At 46.9% G+C, this 24478-nt stretch overlaps 1 protein-coding gene across 8 annotated transcripts in view; it reads left to right on the top strand.

The window, feature by feature from the left end:
* The window catches only part of KIF23 (kinesin family member 23), a 140747-nt gene extending 118422 nt beyond the window's left edge, over nt 1–22325 (top strand). For 2 of the 8 annotated variants that reach the window (XM_063925513.1, XM_063925506.1), the window contains 7 exons: nt 3153–3341; nt 3834–4106; nt 5875–6108; nt 6441–6529; nt 6815–6893; nt 7214–7284; nt 21749–22325. In XM_063925513.1, coding sequence (XP_063781583.1) covers nt 3153–3341; nt 3834–4106; nt 5875–6108; nt 6441–6529; nt 6815–6893; nt 7214–7284; nt 21749–21764 — 951 coding nt within the window. In that variant the 3' untranslated portion in view covers nt 21765–22325. The remainder of the gene's footprint in view (nt 1–3152; nt 3342–3833; nt 4107–5874; nt 6109–6440; nt 6530–6814; nt 6894–7213; nt 7285–21748) is intronic. The other 6 variants (XM_063925507.1, XM_063925508.1, XM_063925510.1 and 3 more) reach the window with 6 other exon arrangements.
* Nucleotides 22326–24478: the final 2153 nt, after the last annotated feature.

Below are 24478 nucleotides of genomic sequence, written 5' to 3'. Positions count from 1 at the left end.
TTTTACTCGGGTCTTTTTCTCGTGGACAAACCGAATGGTTCGTTCCGACCCATTCTGAATCTAAAAGCCCTCAACCCGTATCTCTCAACCCAAAAATTCAAGATGGAATCCATTCGCTCAATTATCGCCGCCATGGAGCCAGGGGAATATTTGGCTTCAATAGACATAAAAGACGCCTACTTACATGTCCCGATTTGGATAGGACATAAATCTCTTCTGAGATTTGCAGTCGGTCCGTGGCATTTTCAGTTTCAGGCTCTTCCCTTTTGGTCTATCCACGGCTCCTCGGGTTTTTACAAAAGTCATGGGTCATGTCGTTGCGGTTCTCCGTTGTCAGGGGGTCAACATCACTCCATACTTGGACGACCTGTTGGTCAAGGCCCCGTCAGCGGAGATTATCACTCGGAACCTGCGTCTAACGATAGAGACTCTGCAGTCATTCGGGTGGATAATCAACTTTCCAAAGTAGTCTTTACTCCCTTCCCAGAAAATTATTTTTCTGGAACTTTTATTCGACACCAACAGCCAGAAGGTGTTTCTTCCTACGGACAAGATTCTGGATCTGCAGTCCAGAATCCGGACCCTGTTACACTTACCGGTAGTGTCGGTCCTCAGATGCATGCAGGTGTTAGGCAAGATGGTGTCCTCCGAGGCAGTCCCATACGCCAGATTTCATGCCCGACCTCTGCAGGCTCAGATTCTCAGCTGTTGGACTCGGACGGATCCACGTCTCAAATTGCAGTTGATCCGCTTGTCGATAAAGACTCGTCAGTCGCTTCACTGGTGGCTTCACAGTCACAATTTGAGAAAAGGAGCGCCGTTCACGGTTTGGTCTTGGATGATGGTCACCACGGACGCAAGCCTCAGCAAACTCATCACTTCCAGGGGCACTGGAACAGTCAGGAGTCAAAATTACAGATCAACATTCTGGAATTGAGGGTGATCCGGTATGCACTCCTTCAGATTCAAACCATGGTACAGGGTCATCCAGTTCGTGTGCAGTCCGACAATGCCACAGCAGTGGCTTACATCAACAAACAAGGAGGAACTCGCAGCTGGTCCGCCATGAGAGAAGTCACTCAGATTCTCACGTGGGCGGAATGTTGGGTTCCAGTAATATCCGCAATTCACATTCCAGGAGTCGAGAACTGGGAAGCGGATTTTTTGAGTCGTCACACGATTCATCCGGGAGAATGGGAACTTCACCAGGAGGTGTTTCTCTCTCTAGTGGCCCGCTGGGGAATGCCCGACATAGACCTAATGGCGTCTCGCCTCAACAAGAAGCTTCCTCACTACGGCTCGCGAACTCAGGATCCTCAAGCATTTCTAATCGATGCTCTAACAGCTCCGTAGCAGTTTCAACTGGGATACGTGTTTCTGCCAATTCCACTGCTTCCACGTCTGCTTCAACGTATTCGGCGAGAAGGTCTCGCAATAATTCTGGTGGCTCTAGATTGGCCGCGCCGACAGTGGTACACTCTTCTGCGCAGCATGGTCGTCGGAGACTTCTTTCATCTCCCCCTGTGACCAGATCTTCTTCAAGGGCCTTGTTGCCACCCAGAAGTCGGCTGGCTTTAACGGCTTGGTTCGTGAATCCAACATTTTAAAAGCAAAAGGTCTTTCTCGTTCTGTTGTACAGATGACGATTCGGGCTAGGAAACCGGTGACTTCTGGCATTTACCATAGGGTATGGCGTATTTACATTGCTTGGTGCGAAAAGCGGGGCTTGACTCCGCATTTGTTTAGACTTCCTCGCCTGCTATCTTTCCTTCAGGAGGGTCTCGATAAGGGTCTGAGGCTTTCTTCACTAAAGGGTCAGGTTTCAGCCTTGTCGGTTCTCTTTCAAAAGAAACTAGCAATCATTCCAGAGGTTCAGACATTCCTTCAGGGAGTACTTCGGATTCAACCACCTTTTTGTTCCTCCCTGGGATTTAAACTTGGTCCTTACAGCCCTTCAAAACTCTCCATTTGAGCCTTTAGAATCTGTAGAACTACGTTATCGAACACTAAAAGGTTGTTTTTCTTTTGGCTATTGCCTCAGCTAGACGAGTGTCTGAGTTGGCGGCCCTTTCTTGCAGGCCACCCTGGTTAGTGTTTCATGAGAACCGGGTGGTTCTGCAGACTAAGCCTTCTTTCCTTCCAAAGGTTGTTTCAGCATTTCATTTAAATCAGGACATTGTCCTTCCGGCATTTACTCCGTCGTTTTCTCCCGGGGAGAACTCCCATTTGGCCCTCCTGGATGTTGTTCGGGCCTTACTATTTGTCTCGCACGGAGTCTTTCCGTCGTACGGATACCTTGTTGGTATTGATTGATGCTCCCAAGCAAGGTTGGCCGTCTTCCAAGAACACTGTGGCCCGTTGGGTAACTTCGGCCATCAGACAGGCGTACGTGTTTTCAAATGTTTCGGTTCCTAACTCAATTAGGGCTCATTCGACTAGAGCTGTTGGAGCCTCTTGGGCTGTTCGCGGTGGTGCATCTCTTGAGCAGCTGTGCTGGGCGGCGACCTGGTCGTCAGTCCATACTTTCACAAAGTTTTACCGTTTTCATACTTTTGGTTTGGAGACTGCCTCTGTTGGGCGTCGTATTTTACAGACGGCTATGCCGTCAACGTCTCCCTCCTCTCATTAGCGTGCTTTGGGAAATCCCACAAGTAACGGCGCAGCATCCCCCAGATGGATGACAGAGAAATAGGGATTTTTGTTTACTTACTGTAAAATCTTTCTCTGAGTCCATCTGGGGAACGCTGCGATACCTCCCGTAGTTTTGTCTGGTTTATTTGGTTGTTTTTTTTGTTCTGGTCTATCTCCTTTGGCTTGGCTAAACGTTAACTGACTTGATGGCTGAGCAGGAAGGAGATGGGAGGGGTTAGAGGGGGGAGGAGGCAGGTTTTTCTTTTTTTTTGATAGATTCTGTGCCAAACTCCACTACCACACACCTCTAACCCACAAGTAACGGCGCAGCGTCCCCCAGATGGATTGGGAGAGAGATTTTATGGTAAGTAAACAAAAATCCCTATTTTGCTGCTAACATAGATTACAGAGTGATATTTATAGTCATCTTTTTGTTACTGGTGCCTGAGATATAAAGATGACTATGACGAGATGAAACTATCCTGGAATTGTTCTAAGCTTCTGTATTTCTATCTTTACAGGAGAGGCGCGTGGCTGCCAAACAGATAGAGATGCAAAACAAGCTGTGGGTGAAAGATGAGAAGCTAAAACAGCTTAAAGCTATTGTAACAGAGACCAAAGGCGAGAGGCCACAGAGACCATCTAGAGAAAAGGACCGGGAACGTGAGCCGAAGGTTCCCATCAGATCAATCTCTCCATCTCCTGTACCTGTATGTGTCACATGGTGTTTACAAGGTGTTGGGTGGTGAAGGAATTATGAGCATGCCTCTTATCTGGGGGTTGGGGAGGTCACGTCACCTTATGTCTGGCTGTTTGTGTGGGACACTGGGTCTCTGCCAATCAATATTTTGTACATCTAGTACTGATTTCATATGTTTCTCTCTCATGTAAGAACATTTATTAACACCCACACATGCCAGTGCATTGAGTGTTAGAGTGTACGCACAGTATACCATGTTGAATACAGTTCATGGCATTTCAAAAATAGTGTGTTTCTCCAGGTACAAGAACTATTCCGCATCTGCAGAGGTTAGTATTCAGCACTGACATTATTCAGTCAGCGAGCCTCTGTAGTTACAACAATATAGGTTCTTTAAACTTCTTCAGCTGGTCAATACATTTTAATGCTGGATGTCTTTAGTTAGTCTTGCAAGTCGTCATTTTCCATTTAGATGTTTTATTCTGTGTTTTGGTTTTTTTAGTTCCCTGGTAACCCTGTTTCCCAGACACCCCACAGCACTCACACCCCTGCTGTGCTTCAACTGCACAGGCGTTCAAACTCCTGCAGCAGCCTTTCCGTGGCCTCCTGCGTTTCACACTGGGAGCAGAAAACACCACAGCGCAACCCAGAGAGCAGGATGGGTCCCCACCGCAAGCGCTGGGGGCCAGAGGCAGCTAGGAAGTTTAATACAGGAGAGCCAGGTTATCATGAATCCAACGTACAGACAGAGCTAGAAGAGTTTCAGCATCTCAGGGTTAGTGAGTTATTCCCATCCTTTCCTCTCGGAAAGTTGCAAACGCTTTCTGGTTAGTGGAGGAGTGTTTGTTTGCTGACGTCTGTGATGGCTGCAGCGCTGCTTTCATGTGCTCAGCCTGGTTATTCCTGCTGATATAGTACACAGCAGTAACTATCCTGTGGCCACATGACCAGAAGCAGCAGTCATCAAGGTCTGCCTTGTTGCTGAAAGGAAATGGATTTCTGGAATTGCAATCAGTGTATTGGGAACCACAGTCCTGGAAAGGAATGATTAGGGTGCAATGGATAAAATGCCACCAGCTCTCACCTAACTGTAAGTCTCCATTTGTTAATGGACAGTGCATTCTGTGCTGTAAAATCACCTTCGTCTTACCAAGTACAAGGCATCCTTCAGATATTTACTTGCTGTTCATAAATCCATTCCATCCTTAATCCATTTAATATAGTAGTTTATTCTGTCTGCCACCTCCGTGCAGACTTGCCATATGGTGACCATTTGATAGCATGTTGTGACATTGTAGATTTCCTTCAGAAATCACAGCTAATACGAATTGCTCGTCTAGCAGCACGTTTTGCCCACTTTGCGTCATGCTGTCAGTGAGCCCCATATGTGTGAGGGAGTGCTGTGGTTGGCAGGTGTGCTGCTCTATTGTAGGGCTGTTTGCTATGTAGTGTAACGCGCTGTAGATGGTTTCCGCTCCTGCAGAGTGCTCTAGTACACTGCAATGTGGATGACTGGTGCTACAGGTATAACTCACAGGGATTTTAGTGCCTTCCATCTCACTGTGCATCCTGCCATGTGCCTAACAGGAATCCCATAGGCTTGCGCTTAGTCTGAACGCAGTTTGCTGTGGGAGTATTGTGGTGGTATAAATATAAAGGGTACTGCAACACTTTCACTGATATATTTGTGGGACCTACAGAATAGTGAGCAGTACCTTGAACAGCAAAATCTCTAAATTCAAAGATTATTACTAGGCTGGAAAATTCTACTTATCCATCAAAATCCCATAGAACAGACTTGTGTCTTCTAGACCTCTGTACAGGGAGGAGCCTGTATTTATGCTGCTTTATGCATGTTGCTTTGCCTTGGGTGTTATGTGGCTTTGAGATGCGGGAATTGTGCTGAGCTGCATGAGAATCTCCATCTTTGCTTTGCTTCAGTGAATGAAATGCTGCATGCCAATTCTATTACGATTAATATGAATGCTAGTATGACAGTGCTGTTCAATAGGCCTGGTAACCATAGACTCTTAAAGGATCAATATGAAAGAAAGGAGGGAAAGGTTCTCACCAGTCATGTAACACTGAGGAAGCAGACATTTTATGGGCTGAAGCAGTAATCCATGATATTGTGACATGTTCACTAGAAAGCAATGAGGCACTACATTGCCAGTAACCATGTGCTGCTGATTTCTAGTGCATTCTGATTAGTGTCTGTTCCTCCTGCCATGCTTAGGTGATTGCTGATTTTGCATGCTCAGTGAGAGAGCGATGACTGTGGGATTCAGAAACCTGCTAAGATTTAGCCATTTATCCATAGAGTGCTTGTTTTATCTTTTGGTTGTAACCTTACGAAACTTGCTGTACACAGCTGGAATTGTCACTTCATTAAATATCCTATTGGCTAAAGGTTCCTCATCTGTACTTGGTGGTTTAACTAACTACATGACTCCTAACGCATATACCAGGCCTATTGACTGCTGCTGTCTACACACTGAGTAATTTGGTCACTGATTCTTGATTTGATTTCTGGTCCCGCTTAGACTGTTCCCCCGGTGCATGCCAGGCATCGGCGCTCCCGCTCGGCAGGGGCAGAGAGATGGGTAGACCATAAGCCGCCTGGTAATGTGGAGACGGATACAGTCATGCAGCCTCAGGTCCCCAACGCCATCAAAGTAGTGGTTGCCAGCGAAAAGGCGCTGGCAAAGTGTGACAAGTACATGCTGACACACCAGCAGCTGGCCTCGGATGGGGAGATTGAGACTAAACTTATTAAGGTAACAGAGCCCATGGTTGGGGGGAGCGGGGCTGTGGGCGTTTACACTTTACTGCCAGACACAAGGCAGGATATTCCAATGGGTCCTAAAGCTTCCCATTGGCTTCATTACCTGCACCGTTATGCCAGGTCTATGTATGTTACTGTACATTCCTATAAATATTACTACATGAAATTGCTGCATGGGACAACATTTCTTTTATACAGAGAAAGATGTAGGTAACCCTTTACTACCCTCTCTTCCTGGTTGTCACATTGTCGGTGAGCACGTATGGTGTATTTCAGTAGTCTCCCAATATGAGGATAAATACCCGTAAATCATCTAATTTTTAGGGCGATGTGTTCCGGACTCGAGGTGGCGGTCAGTCTGTTCAGTTCACGGACATGGAAACACTGCGGCAAGGATCCCCACCAGGTAGTAGGTAAGTTGCAGCCTCCCTCACTTATAAGCAAGGCTGTAATGGGGAATCCCACTGTGAGCAATGTGTTTCCCACACATGGATTTGTTTTATTTTCCCCATATTCTATGTCCTCTGCTAGCTGGATACACGTGGGTTGGCTGCATTTCTTACATTACACGGTATGGTGTTTGCCGTCAACACCTAGTTCAGGTGCAATTCCACGTCTTGGCTGCCCTTAGTCAGGAACATCTTTCTATGTCAATGAAACAAAAAGGAAGTAATCCATTGTTCTAATTTTTCTTCTAGCCGCAAGCGTAGATCCTCAGAGTCTAATCAGCATCCACAGGCCGAGTCAACAGCAGATTGGACAGACGTTGAAACCAGAGTAAGATTGATGCTTGCAGACTTCCTCTATAGCATGGTATCTCCATGTCATTGTATACACAGCTATGATTATTGACACAAAATCACTGTTCGACTAGAATATTATAGTAGGCATTTATTTTTTTATCACCACAACATAACATAATATAAATTTAGCATAAAAGTTCAGGCAAAGCGGAAACTTGTGTAAAACAATGGTCTCAAACCCATAAGCACAAGGGAGGCTTTGTGTTAAGCATTCTGTCACACCTGTTACATTAAGGATACAGATTACCTCTAGATGTTGCTGCTGCGCTGACTGTTCCCCTTTTTGCCTTGCAGTGTTCTGTTGCTGTGGAAATGAGACCTGGATCCAACTTGGGGCCTAGTTACCAACATCATGCTATTCCGAAGTATGTCACTACTCTTATTCTTCCTGACTGATTTTGTTTAATTACAGCTAGACTGAATCACAAAGTGCTAAAGCACATAGGGGGTCATTCCGAGTTGATCGCTAGCTGCCGTTCGCAGCGATCAGGCTAAAAATCGACATTTCTGTGCATGCACCGCAATGCGCATGCGTACAAAGTCCTTTGTGGTTTTACACAGGTTCTAGCGAAGCTTTCAGTCACACGGCACAACGCAAGAAGATTGACAGGAAGGGGGGCGTTTCTGGGTGTCAACTGACCGTTTTCAGGGAGTGTTTGGAAAAACGCAGGCGTGGCGGGTAGAACGCAGTCGTGGCGTGTGACGTCAAAAGCCAACCCTCCAATGTTAGAATCAGCGCACACGAAGAGTAAGTACAGGGCTGGTCTTGTTTTGCACAAAATGTTTTTGCAGGCGCTCTGCTGCACAAGCATTCGCAATTCTGCAGAGCGAAAATACACTCCCCGGTGGCAAGCGACAATGCGTTTGCACGGCTGCTAAAAACTGCTAGCGAGCGATTAACTCGGAATGACCCCCATAGTTAGCTAGTTCATGAGCTTGAATTGAGATTAGGCTGCAGTTGCTGATGGGGAAGCTTGTGGGGAATTAAGCAGGTGATCTCCCAGTAGTGCTATACTGCAGAGGGAAAGGTTTGTGATGCTGGTGATGAGATCGCTCATAGGGGGTAATTCAGATCTGATCACTGTGCTGCGTTTTTTGCTGTCCTACGATCAGGTAGTCGCCGCCTACAGGGGGAGTGTATTTTCACCATGCAAGTGTGCAATGCTATGTGTACGCTGAGCTGCTAAAATCAACTGTGTAGTCTCTTCGCAGCCCAGGACTGACTTATCCAGTGCGATCACATCAGGCTGGAGCTGACGTTAGACACCCTCCATGAAAAAGCTTGGGTACGCCTGCATTTTTCCAAGCACTCCCAGTAAATGGTCAGTTACCACCCACAAACGGCTTCCTCCTGTCCAATCACCTTGCGAACGCCCATGCAAACCGATTTTTCGCACCATCCCGGCGATGCCCTTTGTTGTCCGACGCATGTGTGCATTGCGTTGCATGCATATTTAGTACCTTATCGCCCGCTGTGTGAAAATGCACAGCAGCGATCAGATCTGAATTACCCCCATAGTTCTCCATACATTGTACACATACAAGGCATATATATTGTTTGGAGGTGGCAATATTAGATTAGGGCCCAAATTTATCAAGCCTTGGAGAGTGATAAATTGCACAGTGGTAAGTACCAGCCAACCAGCTCCTAACTGCCATGTCACAGGCTGGGTTTGCCGTGTCACGGGAACTGATTGGTTGGTGATTTCACTCTCCAAGGCTTGATAAATTCCCCCTTTATGGCTCTGGTGCTAAGAAGGTAACATTGGGGACTGGAGGCTCAGGATAGTTAGGACTCTTATTGAACATTTATGTACTCTCTCTAAGTGGAAATGTGCTTTTGTCTACAAATATTCTAAATTTAGGGATTTAAGTAGTTTGACGTTTGTATATATTTGTCATTTTACACATTTGTACGCTAGCACTTGAGTTTGTCCAGTGCCCTCAATCCATGAATCTAAAAAAGAGCAATAAAGATTAGGTCTGATGCTTTCCTTACAAGGTGCACTACCACTAACTACTGGTGTCCTTTCGCTGACATGACATTGTTGGATTTGAATCCAATATAGGAGTTGTCTGTGTTAACAGGCAGGGGAGACCGGAGGTGTTGGTCCACTACCTGCTGCTACTATACCAGCCTTTTAGGTCCACATCTAGCACTGTACTTGCTTTCTCCAGCAGCTGCATAGTATTGGAAGAGTGCAGAAGGCAGTCACATGACTTACTAATGTGCCACCAGCCTGGGATGGCAACGCAGTATTAGTATTAAGCAGACAGTGCCTTTCTCCCACCAGGACTTGAACAGTGGCCTGTTCTGTGCTGGCAACCCTAGGTTGGCTTAGACCTTTTATCCAGTCAGCTGTGGTTACAAAACACCTTTTTCGGCAAATTTGCGTTTATTTGTCCCATTTTCACCCATGCCATTTTGACTTTACAGAAAGTCGGATTGGCATGGGCGAAAACAGGACAAAAGTTGTCAAACGCTCGCAAATTGAATAATGAGCTGTCGGATCCTTTCCGTCGCAGAGGATCCGACGAATTTAATATACCCCATAGAGAGAGTAGTGTTCACAAGTCTGTTCAAACCATCTTAAATGGTACAAGCTCTATCTAGAAAGATACTGAAAACATTGATTCCATCTTGACAGAAAAGTGACATTTGATCTCTACAACAACTGGAACATTTTGTACTGTACATTGTATTATAAGTAAAGTTTTTGTTATGTATGTGTTGGATTTTAATAAAAATATGAAAATCTAGTACAAGGTCCTTCAGACCACACATTCAGTACCTCAACGCCTCTCTCCACTCCAATCTATCCTCAATGCTGCTGCTCAGCTCATATTCCTCTCTAAACGTACTTCGTCCACTTTTCGTCTTACAAGCCCTTCACTGACTCCCCTTCCGTATCCAATTCAAGCTTCTCACACTAACTTACAAAGCTATCGCCCATTCCTCTCCCATTTACATTTCTGACCTTATCTCCCTTTTCACTACCACTAGTCCTCTTCACTCTACAAATACAGTCCGCCTCTCCTGCCAACCAATAACTTCCACCCATTCCTGCCTCCAAGACTTCGGCCTTGGTGCTCCCTATCAGACTCTCCACCGCTCTTTAAAACTAAATGAAACCCAGCCTGATATGGGCACAATTATGCTCTGGATGTGATGGAAGCATGATATGGGCATATTGAGTACTGTTTGGGTGGAGTTGGAACTCTGGAGGTGGTAATGGACAATGGGGTAGATTTATGATCCTCCTTTACATGGGAGAAGTGGTATCGGAGCATGTTATGTGCATTTTTACTGCTACTCTCCCATGTATTATTGCGGCGGTGTGTGGCAAGTGACAGACACTATATGCCAGTCCTCTTTGGTGCGGCCATCTTAAAAATAGCCTGATGTGTGGGGCAATGTAGGATCTGTCACTGACATTTCTGACCTGCAGCTATCTATTTTGACAGCTGCGGGTGTCATTGCCCCATTGACAGCCACTGTTTTCACTACCCATTTCCAGCAGCCGAGATGTTAATACAACGCTGAGCAGAGTTCACCATAGGGGGCAAACACTCTGGCAAACAAGATATTAATACATCTTCTCACCTAGTGCATATTGCTTCACCTCGGTAAAGAGCAGAAGCAGGAAGTGTTATACCAGCATGATTTGTGGGGGTATAATACATTTCTCTGACGTCCTAGTGGATGCTGGGAACTCCGAAAGGACCATGGGGAATAGCGGCTCCGCAGGAGACTGGGCACAACTAAAGAGAGCTTTTAGGTTACCTGGTGTGCACTGGCTGCTCCCACTATGACCCTCCTCAAAGCCTCAGTTAGATTTTGTGCCCGGCCGAGGTTGGATGCACACTAGGGGCTCTCCTGAGCTTCTAAAAAGAAAGTATATAATTAGGTTTTTTATTTTATAGTGAGACCTGCTGGCAACAGGCTCACTGCAGCGAGGGACTAAGGGGAGAAGAAGCGAACCTACCTGCTTGCAGCTAGCTTGGGCTTCTTAGGCTACTGGACACCATTAGCTCCAGAGGGATCGACCGCATGGAACTGGCCTTGGTGTTCGGTCCCGGAGCCGCGCCGCCGTCCCCCTTACAGAGCCAGAAGCAAGAAGAGGTCCGGAAAATCGGCGGCAGAAGACATCAGTCTTCACCAAGGTAGCGCACAGCACTGCAGCTGTGCGCCATTGCTCCTCATACACACTTCACACTCCAGTCACTGAGGGTGCAGGGCGCTAGGGGGGGGCGCCCTGAGCAGCAATAAAAACACCTTGGCTGGCAAAAATACCACAATATATAGCCCCAGAGGCTATATATGTGATAATTACCCCTGCCAGAATCCATAAAAAAGCGGGAGAAAAGTCAGCGAAAAAGGGGCGGAGCTATCTCCTTCAGCACACTGGCGCCATTTCTCCCTCACAGCTCCGCTGGAAGGAAGCTCCCTGGCTCTCCCCTGCAGTCTACACTACAGAAAAGGGTAAAAAAGAGGGGGGGCACTAAATTTAGGCGCAGTATATATAACAGCAGCTATAGGGGACATAATTCAGTTAGTCCCTGCATTATATAGCGCTCTGGTGTGTGCTGGCATACTCTCACTCTCTCTCCCCAAAGGGCTTTTGTGGGTCCTGTCCTCTGTTAGAGCATTCCCTGTGTGTGTGCGGTGTGTCGGTACGGCTGTGTCGACATGTTTGATGAGGATAATGATGTGGAGGCGGAGCAGATGGCTATAGAAGGGATGTCACCCCCTGCGGGGCAGACACCTGAGTGGATGGACTTATGGAAGGAATTGCGTGCACGTGTCGACTCCTTACACAAAAAATTTGACGACATGCCAAATGCGGGACAGCCGGCTTCTCAGCTCGTGCCTGTCCAGGCGTCTCAAAGGCCATCGGGGGCTCTAAAACGCCCGCTACCTCAGATGGCAGACGCGGATGTCGACACGGATACTGACACCAGTGTCGACGACGATGAGTCTAGTCTAATGTCCACTAAGGCTATTCGTTGCATGATTGAAGCAATGAAAGAGGTGTTACACATTTCTGATATAAACCCAGGTACCACTAAAAAGGGTATTATGTTTGGGGAGAAAAAACTACCCATAGTTTCTCTATCGTCCTAGTGGATGCTGGGGTTCCTGAAAGGACCATGGGGAATAGCGGCTCCGCAGGAGACAGGGCACAAAAAGTAAAGCTTTAGGATCAGGTGGTGTGCACTGGCTCCTCCCCCTATGACCCTCCTCCAAGCCTCAGTTAGATTTTTGTGCCCGGCCGAGAAGGGTGCAATCTAGGTGGCTCTCCTAAAGAGCTGCTTAGAAAAGTTTAGCTTAGGTTTTTTATTTTACAGTGAGTCCTGCTGGCAACAGGATCACTGCAACGAGGGACTTAGGGGAGAAGAAGTGAACTCACCTGCATGCAGGATGGATTGGCTTCTTTGGCTACTGGACATTAGCTCCAGAGGGACGATCACAGGTACAGCCTGGATGGTCACCGGAGCCTCGCCGCCGGCCCCCTTGCAGATGCTGAAACAAGAAGAAGGTCCAGAATCGGCGGCATGAAGACTCCTCAGTCTTCTTAAGGTAGCGCACAGCACTGCAGCTGTGCGCCATTTCCTCTCAGCACACTTCACACGGCAGTCACTGAGGGTGCAGGGCGCTGGAAGGGGGGCGCCCTGGGAGGCAATGAAAACCTATTTTTGGCTAAAAATACCTCACATATAGCCTCCGGGGGCTATATGGAGATATTTAACCCCTGCCAGAATCCGTTAAGAGCGGGAGACGAGGCCGCCGAAAAAGGGGCGGGGCCTATCTCCTCAGCACACAGCGCCATTTTCCCTCACAGAAAGGCTGGAGGGAAGGCTCCCAGGCTCTCCCCTGCACTGCACTACAGAAACAGGATTAAAACAGAGAGGGGGGGCACTAATTTGGCGTTAGAAATATATAAAAAAGATGCTATAAGGGAAAACACTTATATAAGGTTGTCCCTATATAATTATAGCGTTTTTGGTGTGTGCTGGCAAACTCTCCCTCTGTCTCTCCAAAGGGCTAGTAGGTCCTGTCCTCTATCAGAGCATTCCCTGTGTGTGTGCTGTGTGTCGGTACGTGTGTGTCGACATGTATGAGGACGATGTTGGTGAGGAGGCGGAGCAATTGCCTGTAATGGTGATGTCACTCTCTAGGGAGTCGACACCGGAATGGATGGCTTATTTAGGGAATTACGTGATAATGTCAACACGCGGCAAGGTCGGTTGACGACATGAGACGGCCGACAAACAATTAGTACCGGTCCAGACGTCTCAAAAACACCGTCAGGGGTTTTAAAACGCCCGTTTACTTTAGTCGGTCGACACAGACACGGACACTGAATCCAGTGTCGACGGTGAATAAACAAACGTATTCCTTATTAGGGCCACACGTTAAGGGCAATGAAGGAGGTGTTACACATTTCTGATACTACAAGTACCACAAAAGAGGGTATTATGTGGGATGTGAAAAAACTACCGTAGTTTTTCCTGAATCAGATAAATTAAATGAAGTGTGTGATGATGCGTGGGTTCCCCCCGATAGAAAATATGGGCGGTATACCCTTTCCCGCCAGAAGTTAGGGCGCGTTGGGAAACACCCCTTAGGGTGGATAAGGCGCTCACACGCTTATCAGAACAAGTGGCGGTACCGTCTATAGATAGGGCCGTCCTCAAGGAGCCAGCTGACAGGAGGCTGGAAAATATCATAAAAAGTATATACACACATACTGGTGTTATACTGCGACCAGCGATCGCCTCAGCCTGGATGTGCAGAGCTGGGGTGGCTTGGTCGGATTCCCTGACTAAAAATATTGATACCCTTGACAGGGACAGTATTTTATTGACTATAGAGCATTTAAAGGATGCATTTCTATATATGCGAGATGCACAGAGGGATATTTGCACTCTGGCATCAAGAGTAAGTGCGATGTCCATATCTGCCAGAAGATGTTTATGGACACGACAGTGGTCAGGTGATGCAGATTCCAAACGGCACAAAGGTGTATTGCCGTATAAAGGAAGAGGAGTTATTTGGGGTCGGTCCATCGGACCTGGTGGCCACGGCAACTGCTGGAAAATCCACCGTTTTTTACCCTAAGTCACATCTCTGCAGAAAAAGACACCGTCTTTTCAGCTTCAGTCCTTTCGTCCCTATAAGAGTCCTATCTGCCCAGGGATAGAGGAAAGGGAAGAAGACTGCAGCAGGCAGCCCATTCCCAGGAACAGAAGCGTTCCACCGCTTCTGACAAGCTCTCAGCATGACGCTGAGACCGTACAGGACCCCTGGATCCTACAAGTAGTATCCCAGGGGTACAGATTGGAATGTCGAGACGTTTCCCCTGCGCAGGCTCCTGAAGTCTGCTTTACCAAGGTCTCCCTCCGACAAGGAGGCAGTATGGGAAACAATTCACGAGCTGTATTCCCAGCAGGTGATAATTAAATTACCCCTCCTACAACAAGAAAAGGGGTATTATTCCACACTATATTGTGGTACTGAAGCCAGAAGGCTAGGTGAGACCTATTCTAAATCTAAAAAAATTTGAACACTTACAAAGGTTCAAATCAAGATGGAGTCACTCAGCGCAGTGATAACGAACCGGGAAGAAGGGGACTATATGGTGTCCCGAGACATCAGGGATGCTTACCTCCATGTCCCAAATTTGCCCTTATCACTAAGGGTACCTCAGGTTCGTGGTACAGAACTGTCACTATCAGTTTCAGACGCTGCCGTTTGGATTGTCCACGGCACCCCGGGTCTTTACCAAGGTAATGGCCGAAATGATGGTTCTTCTTCGAAGAAAAGGCGTCTTAATTACCCCTTACTTGGACGATCTCCTGATAAGGGCAAAGTCCAGGGAACAGTTGGAGGTCGGAGTAGCACTATCTCGGATACTGTTACAACAGCAGGGGTGGATTCTAAATATTCCAAAATCGCAGCTGATCCCGACAACAAGTCTCCTGTGCTTAGGGATGATTCTGGACACAGTCCAGAAAAAGGTGTTTCTCCCGGAAGAGAAAGCCAGGGAGTTATCCGAGCTAGTCAGGAACCTCCTAAAATCAGTGCATCATTGCACAAGGGCCATGGTAAAAAAATGGTGACTTCCTTCGAAGCAATTCCAGTCGGCAGATTTCATGCAAGAACTTTTCAGTGGGATCTGCTGGACAAATGGTCCGGATCGCATCTTCAGATGCATCAGCGGATAACACTATATCCAAGGACAAGGGTGTCTCTCCTGTGGTGGTTACAGAGTGCTCATCTTCTAGAGGGCCGCAGATTCGGCATTCAGTTTTGGATGTTGGTGACCACGGAGGCCAGCCCGAGAGGCTGGGGAGCAGTCACACAAGGAAAAAATTTCCAGGGAGTGTGATCAAGTCTGGAGACTTTTCTCCACATAAATATAGCTAAGGGTAAATTTATAATGCTCTAAGCTTAGCAAGACCTCTGCTTCAAGGTCAGCCGGTATTGATCCAGTGGGATAAAACATCACGGCAGTCGCCCACGTAAATAGACAGGGCGGCACAAGAAGCAGGAGGGCAGTGGCAAAAACTGCAAGGACTTTTCGCTGGGCGGAAAATCATGTGATAGCACTGTCAGCAGTGTTTCATTCCGGGAATGGAAACTGGGAAGCAGACTTCCTCAGTAGGCACGACCTCCACCCGGCAGAGTGGGAACTTCATGGGGAAGTTTTCCACATGATTGTAAACCGTTGGGAATTACCAAAGGTGGACATGATGGCGTCCCGTCTGAACAAAAAACGGGACAGGTATTGCGCCAGGTCAAGAGACCCTCAGGCAATAGCTGTGGACGTTCTGGTAACACCGTGGGTGTACCAGTCGGTGTATGTGTTCCATCCTCTGCTTTTCATACCTAAGGTACTGAGAATTATAAGACGTAGAGGAGTAAGAACTATACTCATGGCTCCGGATTGGCCAAGAAGGACTTGGTACCCGGAACTTCAAGAGATGCTCACAGAGGACTTATGGCCTCTGCCGCTAAGAAGGGACTTGTTTCAGCAAGTACCATGTCTGTTCCAAGACTTACCGCAACTGCGTTTGACGGCATGGCGGTGGAACGCCGGATCCTAAGGGAAAAGGCATTCAGGAAGAGGTCATTCCTACCCTGGTCAAAGCCAGAAAGGAGGTGACCGCACAACATTATCACCACATGTGGCGAAAATATGTTGCGTGGTGTGAGGCCAGGAAGGCCCCACGAAGAAATTTCAACTCGGTCGATTCCTGCATTTCCTGCAAACAGGAGTGTCTATGGGCCTCAAATTGGGGTCCATTAAGGTTCAAATTTCGGCCCTGTCGATTTTTCTTCCAGAAAGAATTGGCTTCAGTTCCTGAAGTCCAGAAGTTTGTCAAGGGAGTATTGCATATACAACCCCCTTTTGTGCCTCCAGTGGCACTGTGGGATCTCAACGTAGTTCTGGGATTCCTCAAAACACATTGGTTTAAAACCAGTCAAATCTGTGGATTTGAAGCATCTCACATGAAAAGTGAACATGCTCTTGGACCTGGCCTGGACCAGGCGAGTGTCAAATTGGTGGTTTTTTTCTCAAAAAAGCCCATATCTGTTTGTCCATTCGGACAGGGCAGAGCTGCGGACTCGTCCCCAGTTCTCTCCCTAAGGTGGTGTCAGTGTTTCACCTGAACCAGCTTATTGTGGTGTCTTGCGCCTACTAGGGACTTGGAGGACTCCAAGTTGCTAGATGTGGTCAGGGCCCTGAAAATATAGGTTCCAGGACGGCTGGAGTCAGGAAAACTGACTTGCTGTTATCCTGTATGCACCCAACAAACTGGGTGCTCTTGCTTCTAAGCAGTCTTTTGCTAGTTGGATGTGTAATACAATTCAGCTTGCACATTCTGTGGCAGGCCTGCCACAGCCAAAATATGTAAATGCCCATTCCACAAGGAAGGTGGGCTCATCTTGGGCGGCTGCCCGAGGGGTCTCTGCTTTACAACTTTGCCGAGCGGCTATTTAGTCAGGGGCAAACACGTTTGTAAAATCCTACAAATTTGATAACCTGGCTAAGGAGGACCTGGAGTTCTCTCATTCAGTGCTGCAGAGTCATCCGCACTCTCCCGCCCGTTTGGGAGCTTTGGTATAATCCCCATGGTCCTTTCAGGAACCCCAGCATCCACTAGGACGATAGAGAAAATAAGAATTTACTTACCGATAATTCTATTTCTCGGAGTCCGTAGTGGATGCTGGGCGCCCATCCCAAGTGCGGATTATCTGCAATACTTGTACATAGTTACAAAAATCGGGTTATTATTGTTGTGAGCCATCTTTCAGAGGCTCCGCTGTTATCATACTGTTAACTGGGTTCAGATCACAGGTTGTACAGTGTGATTGGTGTGGCTGGTATGAGTCTTACCCGGGATTCATAAATCCTTCCTTATTGTGTACGCTCGTCCGGGCACAGTATCCTAACTGAGGCTTGGAGGAGGGTCATAGGGGGAGGAGCCAGTGCACACCACCTGATCCTAAAGCTTTACTTTTTGTGCCCTGTCTCCTGCGGAGCCGCTATTCCCCATGGTCCTTTCAGGAACCCCAGCATCCACTACGGACTCCGAGAAATAGAATTATCGGTAAGTAAATTCTTATTTTTTCCCCCATCAGAAGAATTAAATGAAGTGTGTGAAGAAGCGTGGGCTTTCCCTGATAAAAGATTGGTAATCTCTAAGAAGTTACTAATGGCGTTCCCTTTCCCGCCAGAGGATAGGTCACGTTGGGAGACACCCCCTAGGGTGGATAAAGCGCTCACACGTTTGTCTAAAAAGGTGGCACTACCGTCTCCGGATACGGCCGCCCTCAAGGAACCTGCTGATAGAAAGCAGGAGGCGATCCTGAAGTCTGTATATACACACTCAGGCATTATACTTAGACCAGCTATTGCGTCAGCATGGATGTGCAGTGCTGCCGCTGCGTGGTCAGATTCCCTGTCAGAAAATATTGACACCCTAGACAGGGACACTATTCTGCTAACCATAGAGCATATAAAAGACTCAGTCTTATACATGAGAGATGCACAGAGGGAGATCTGCCGGCTGGCATCTAAAATAAGTGCATTGTCCATTTCTGCTAGGAGAGGCTTATGGACTCGCCAGTGGACAGGGGATGCAGATTCAAAAAGGCACATGGAAGTTTTGCCTTATAAGGGTGAGGAGTTATTTGGGGATGGTCTCTCGGACCTAGTTTCCACAGCAACTGCTGGGAAGTCAGCATTTTTACCCCATGTTCCCTCACAGCCTAAAAAGGCGCCGTTTTATCAGGTACAGTCCTTTCGGACTCGGAAAAACAGGCGTGGAAAAGGCGGGTCCTTTCTGTCCAGAGGCAGAGGTAGGGGAAAAAGGCTGCAACAAACAGCAGGTTCCCAGGAGCAAAAGTCCTCTCCCGCTTCTTCCAAGTCCGCCGCATGACGGTGGGGCTCCACAGGCGGAGCCAGGTACGGTGGGGGGCCGCCTCAAAAATTTCAGCGATCAGTGGGCTCGCTTACAGGTGGATCCCTGGATCCTGCAAATAGTATCTCAAGGGTACAAACTGGAATTCGAGGCGTCTCCACCCCACCGGTTCCTAAAATCTGCCTTGCCGATTACTCCTTCAGACAGGGAGGCTGTGCTAGCGGCAATTCACAAGCTGTATTCCCAGCAGGTGATAGTCAAGGTGCCCCTACTTCAACAAGGACGGGGTTACTATTCCACACTGTTTGTGGTACCGAAACCGGACGGTTCGGTGAGACCAATTTTAAATTTGAAATCCTTGAACACATACATAAAAAAATTCAAGTTCAAGATGGAATCGCTCAGGGCGGTTATTGCAAGCCTGGACGAGGGGGATTACATGGTATCCCTGGACATCAAGGATGCTTACCTGCATGTCCCCATTTACCTTCCTCACCAGGAGTACCTCAGATTTGTGGTACAGGATTGCCATTACCAATTCCAGACGCTGCCGTTTGGACTCTCCACGGCACCGAGGGTGTTTACCAAGGTAATGGCGGAAATGATACTCCTTCGAAGAAAGGGAGTTTTAATTATCCCGTACTTGGAAGATCTCCTAATAAAGGCGAGGTCCAAGGAGCAGTTGTTGGTGGGAGTAGCACTATCTCAGGAGGTGCTACACCAGCACGGTTGGATTCTGAATATTCCAAAATCACAGCTGGTTCCGACGACACGTCTACTGTTCCTGGGTATGATTCTGGATACAGTCCAGAAAAAAGTGTTTCTCCCGGAGGAGAAAGCCAAGGAGCTGTCATCTCTAGTCAGAGACCTCCTGAAACCAAAACAGGTATCGGTGCATCACTGCACGCGGGTCCTGGGAAAGATGGTGGCTTCTTACGAAGCAATTCCTTTCGGCAGGTTCCATGCCAGAATCTTTCAGTGGGACCTGTTGGACCAATGGTCCGGATCGCATCTTCAGATGCATCGCCTAATAACCCTGTCTCCAAGAACCAGGGTGTCTCTGCTGTGGTAGCTGCAGAGTGCTCATCTTCTAGAGGGCCGCAGATTCGGCATACAGGACTGGGTCCTGGTGACCACGGATGCCAGCCTTCGAGGCTGGGGGGGCAGTCGCACAGGGAAGAAACTTCCAAGGACTATGGTCGAGTCAGGAGACTTCCCTACACATAAATATTCTGGAACTAAGGGCCATTTACAATGCCCTAAGTCAGGCAAAATCCCTGCTTCTACACCAGCCGGTACTGATCCAGTCAGACAACATCACGGCAGTCGCCCATGGAAATCGACAGGGCGGCACAAGAAGCAGGATGGCAATGGCAGAAGCCACAAGGATTCTCCGATGGGCGGAAAATCACGTACTATAACTGTCAGCAGTGTTCATTCCGGGAGTGGACAACTGGGAAGCAGACTTTCTCAGCAGGCACGACCTCCACCCGGGAGAGTGGGGACTTCATCCAGAAGTCTTCACGCTGATTGTAAATCGATGGGAACGGCCACAGGTGGACATGATGGCGTCCCGCCTAAACAAAAAACTAGAGAGATATTGCGCCAGGTCAAGGGACCCTCAGGCGATAGCTGTGGACGCTCTAGTGACGCCGTAGGTGTACCAGTCAGTTTGTGTTCCCTCCTCTGCCTCTCATACCAAGGGTACTGAGAATAATAAGAAAACGAGGATTAAGAACAATACTCGTGGTTCCGGATTGGCCAAGACGAGAAAAGGGATTTCCGGAGGAAGTCATTCCTACGCTGATTAAAGCCAGGAAATATGTAACTGCAAAGCATTATCACCGCATATGGCGGAAATATGTTGCTTGGTGTGAGGCCAAAAAGGCCCCAACAGAGGAATTTCAACTAGGTCGATTTCTGCATTTCCTACAAGCAGGAGTGACTATGGGCCTGAAATTAGGCTCCATTAAGGTACAGATCTCGGCTCTGTCGATTTTTCTTCCAGAAAGAACTAGCTTCACTACCTGAAGTTCAGACGTTTGTGAAAGGAGTTCTGCATATTCAGCCCCCATTTGTGCCTCCAGTGGCACCTTGGGATCTCAACGTGGTGTTGAGTTTCTTAAAATCACATTGGTTTGAGCCACTTAAAACCGTGGATCTAAAATATCTCACGTGGAAAGTGGTCATGTTATTGGCCTTGGCTTCAGCCAGGCGTGTGTCAGAATTGGCAGCTTTGTCATGTAAAAGCCCTTATCTGATTTTCCATATGGATAGGGCGGAATTGAGGACTCGTCCCCAGTTTCTCCCTAAGGTGAAGCTTTCACTTGAACCAACCTATTGTGGTGCCTGCGGCTACTAGGGACTTGGAGGATTCCAAGTTACTGGACGTAGTCAGGGCCTTGAAAATGTATGTTTCCAGGACGGCTGGAGTCAGGAAAACTGACTCGCTATTTATCCTGTATGCACCCAACAAACTGGGTGCTCCTGCTTCTAAGCAGACTATTGCTCGCTGGATTTGTAGCACAATTCAGCTGGCGCATTCTGCGGCTGGACTGCCGCATCCTAAATCAGTAAAAGCCCATTCCACAAGGAAGGTGGGCTCATCTTGGGCGGCTGCCCGAGGGGTCTCTGCTTTACAACTTTGCCGAGCTGCTACTTGGTCAGGGGCAAACACGTTTGCAAAATTCTACAAATTTGATACCCTGGCTGAGGAGGACCTTGAGTTCTCTCATTCGGTGCTGCAGAGTCATCCGCACTCTCCCGCCCGTTTGGGAGCTTTGGTATAGTCCCCATGGTCCTTTCGGAGTTCCCAGCATCCACTAGGACGTCAGAGAAAATAAGATTTTACTCACCGGTAAATCTATTTCTCGTAGTCCGTAGTGGATGCTGGGCGCCCATCCCAAGTGCGGATTGTCTGCAATACTTGTACATAGTTATTGTTAACTAAAGGGTTATTGTTGAGCCATCTGTTGAGAGGCTCAGTTGTTTTCATACTGTTAAACTGGGTATAGTATCACGAGTTATACGGTGTGGCTGGTAGGAGTCTTACCCGGGATTCAAAATCCTTCCTTATTATGTCAGCTCGTCCGGGCACAGTGTCCTAACTGAGGCTTGGAGGAGGGTTATAGTGGGAGGAGCCAGTGCACACCAGGTGACCTAAAAGCTTTCTTTAGTTGTGCCCAGTCTCCTGCGGAGCCGCTATTCCCCATGGTCCTTTCGGAGTTCCCAGCATCCACTACGGACTACGAGAAATAGATTTACCGGTGAGTAAAATCTTATTTTACCCCACAGTGCAAATGACTGACTTGTTATCCTTGTGGCAGCAGCCTATGTTTTCATCATCACGCATAGAATCTCTGTGGTAATACTTTATTTTTGTTTTTCCCCCCTCAGGCGGAGAAAACCTTAAACAGTCTTCAAACTCTGATCCTGGTCACTGTTTATCTCCAAGACTTGTGTTTAATATATGTACATAAAACACAGAACACTGTTTAAACGTGCCAGCCCATCTGTGTGAAGGACTCCAATCTGTTACGCTGCCTGCCCACCCATTCGTTTTATATCTGGCAGGCTTTATAAATTCTTTTACACTGTCTTGTGTGTGTTTTATGCATCCTTTCATATGGTCCAATGAGTTATCCTAGCACCAGTTGCTTTGGTGTATTGACTGTATCTTTCTTTCTAAATTGACTATGAAAGGGTTTTTTATTATGTTGGGTTTTTTGTTTTTGTTTTGGTTCTTTGTTTATACTGTCTAGAGGAAAAAAAAACTGCTGCTATTCTATTAGGTAGCGATAATGCACTTTACCAAAGCTTTTCATCCTGAAATACTTTATTTAATCTTCCCCCAATTATTGTACAGGATGTGACTGTATAGACATTTACTAACCTCAGTGAGTGCCAAGCACCAGTTTGCAGTGTACAGGCTGGTTTTAAGGGCTTTAATAAACTTTCAAAAGCTGTCAAGATATATTCTGGCCTTCATAGGGTTTTGTTGTGTTTCCCTGCTGAGGAAAGACAAATTAAAGCCCAGTATGTGTTCCATTCATTGTGCTAAAACTATTCAGTGTTTCATCTGAAAAATGAAGCCATCGGGACACATGTAACTGGATCTAGGTTATGTTCCATGGATGAGTAAGTCATTTGGACCAATGTTTTTATACTATACTGGCCCTATCACAGTACTTGCCGTGGGATGGGCGGCAGGCTACACTACAGACTTGAAGACACTCCCAGCACCGGGATTATGGAACTTCTGAAATAGCTCCGCATTGATGTTTTGTTTATATTCACTTACACCGTGTATAATTGTTTTCTTATAAGCATGCTGGATGGCGATAGTCACCTAGCAGCATGTGATTTGAGATGTTCCCAATCCCACATGTTTTTAAACGACTTGTACAGCCCTATAGGGATTTGCACTTCTTGGAGATCCCATGTTTAGAGAAATGAGTAATAATGACCTGATATAACACGCTAAGGTGAATACTCCATGCTGCACTCTACTTTCCTGGTATCCGGATGATGGGTCGGCAGTGTAGTGTTCTGCATGCATTAGGTTGACACGTTCAAAAGGTCAACATCTCTCTTTTGGGGTTTTTCATATTTTCCCGACATTTGCTTGATTTACTAACCACGTGGACTTCTGTTGGCAATAGTAACCTGTGTTGGGTAAAGCGAACCACCTTGCCGGAAGTGTGGCTAGTCCATGAGGATACCCTTTTGTATGGATTGTGGTTACAGAACATGGAATATACAAGATTAAGCCCAAAAAATCCAAAACCCCACAATGGGTGTCGACCTACTGACTACCTGCCTAGGCAATGTAGCTCTATTATACCACACCCACTTTTCCTCCAGTATGGATTTCAACTGAAGAACATCAAGTTTCTGTGGCTGAGTACTGTGCACACACGATTTACTCTCAAGGTGTGAAATGAGTCTGGATATTATCGGGGATGCTGCAATTTGTGGAATTGAAGACCGTGTTTAGAATGGACACCAGGATGTTTGCCACATAATGAACACCTTCACCATATCTTGTAAGATATTTGTTGAACGCTCACGTGCTATGCCCAGTTTCCCATCATTATGAAATCATTGTTAATTATATGCTTATGAGCCCTGTTTACACTCTATAATGCAAAAAGCTCAAGCGACATCTGTAAATCATGGTAGCCTAGACTGCTGTAATAGAACGGTAATAAAGTGGTGTCTTTTTGTAAGCCCTTCATGTGTTTTGGACTTAATTTCTGTTCTTCCGTTGATGTGTACAGCACAATAGATGTGAGTAAATGTAGTTTGTTAATGGTGTTTGAGCATCATTCCCCACGTTACTTTGCTCCGTGTGACCACTGTTCTATTCTGTGCTGATATTCTATCCTGGAATTTGCCTCAGTGGCACCAGGCAGGAGCTGAAGTGACAAAGTTGTCACCAATGACACAAATATTCCCAGCGGGTTTGAAAGGCAAATTGTTGCTACATGGGTGGTCGGATTAGCAGCGGGTAGGAATAGGCTGAAGTAGTTAAAATGGTTTATGTTCAAAGGAGAGTATTTTGAACTGAACACAGCAGTACTATGTGGCTGCTAAATATAGCACTTCTTCCCAGACGGCCCAAATTCATGTTCAGGAGACACTGACCCTCTGCTGCCTGCCACTGCCTTTTATACGGTTACACTATTCAGTAAATGCAGAGCGCGCCTTCTGCCAAATTCTGTTCTTGCACTGTCCTGGCTGCAGAAACCAATGCTTACAATGTCTCCCACCTTTTTATCAAGCACACATTGGAATAGAACTATGAATGAAAATATCCTGAGACAGCCTTGTTTGATGCAGATTTAGTTTATATACAAAAGAATTGTTAAAGTTCTATTTTCTCCTTTGCTTGGGGGGGATTACTCACAGATGTATGTGGCAGCAATTTGCAGAAGAAAGATGGCTGCTCTGCTACTAAAGTGCTGTAAATCTCCTTTTCATCTTTAAATTATTTACACTATACAGTTGGTGTATTTTGCCTATAGTATAAGTGACCCATTTTAATTTTCTTATAACACTGCTACCCTGTTGGTTATTACTGGCTGTGTAATATTTTTGTCTGTTTGAGCATTAGCACATTTTATT

Source organism: Pseudophryne corroboree, chromosome 6 (assembly GCF_028390025.1).
Source record: "Pseudophryne corroboree isolate aPseCor3 chromosome 6, aPseCor3.hap2, whole genome shotgun sequence".
In the NCBI taxonomy this organism is placed as follows: domain Eukaryota; kingdom Metazoa; phylum Chordata; class Amphibia; order Anura; family Myobatrachidae; genus Pseudophryne; species Pseudophryne corroboree.
This window is presented reverse-complemented; position numbering and strand designations above follow the sequence as displayed.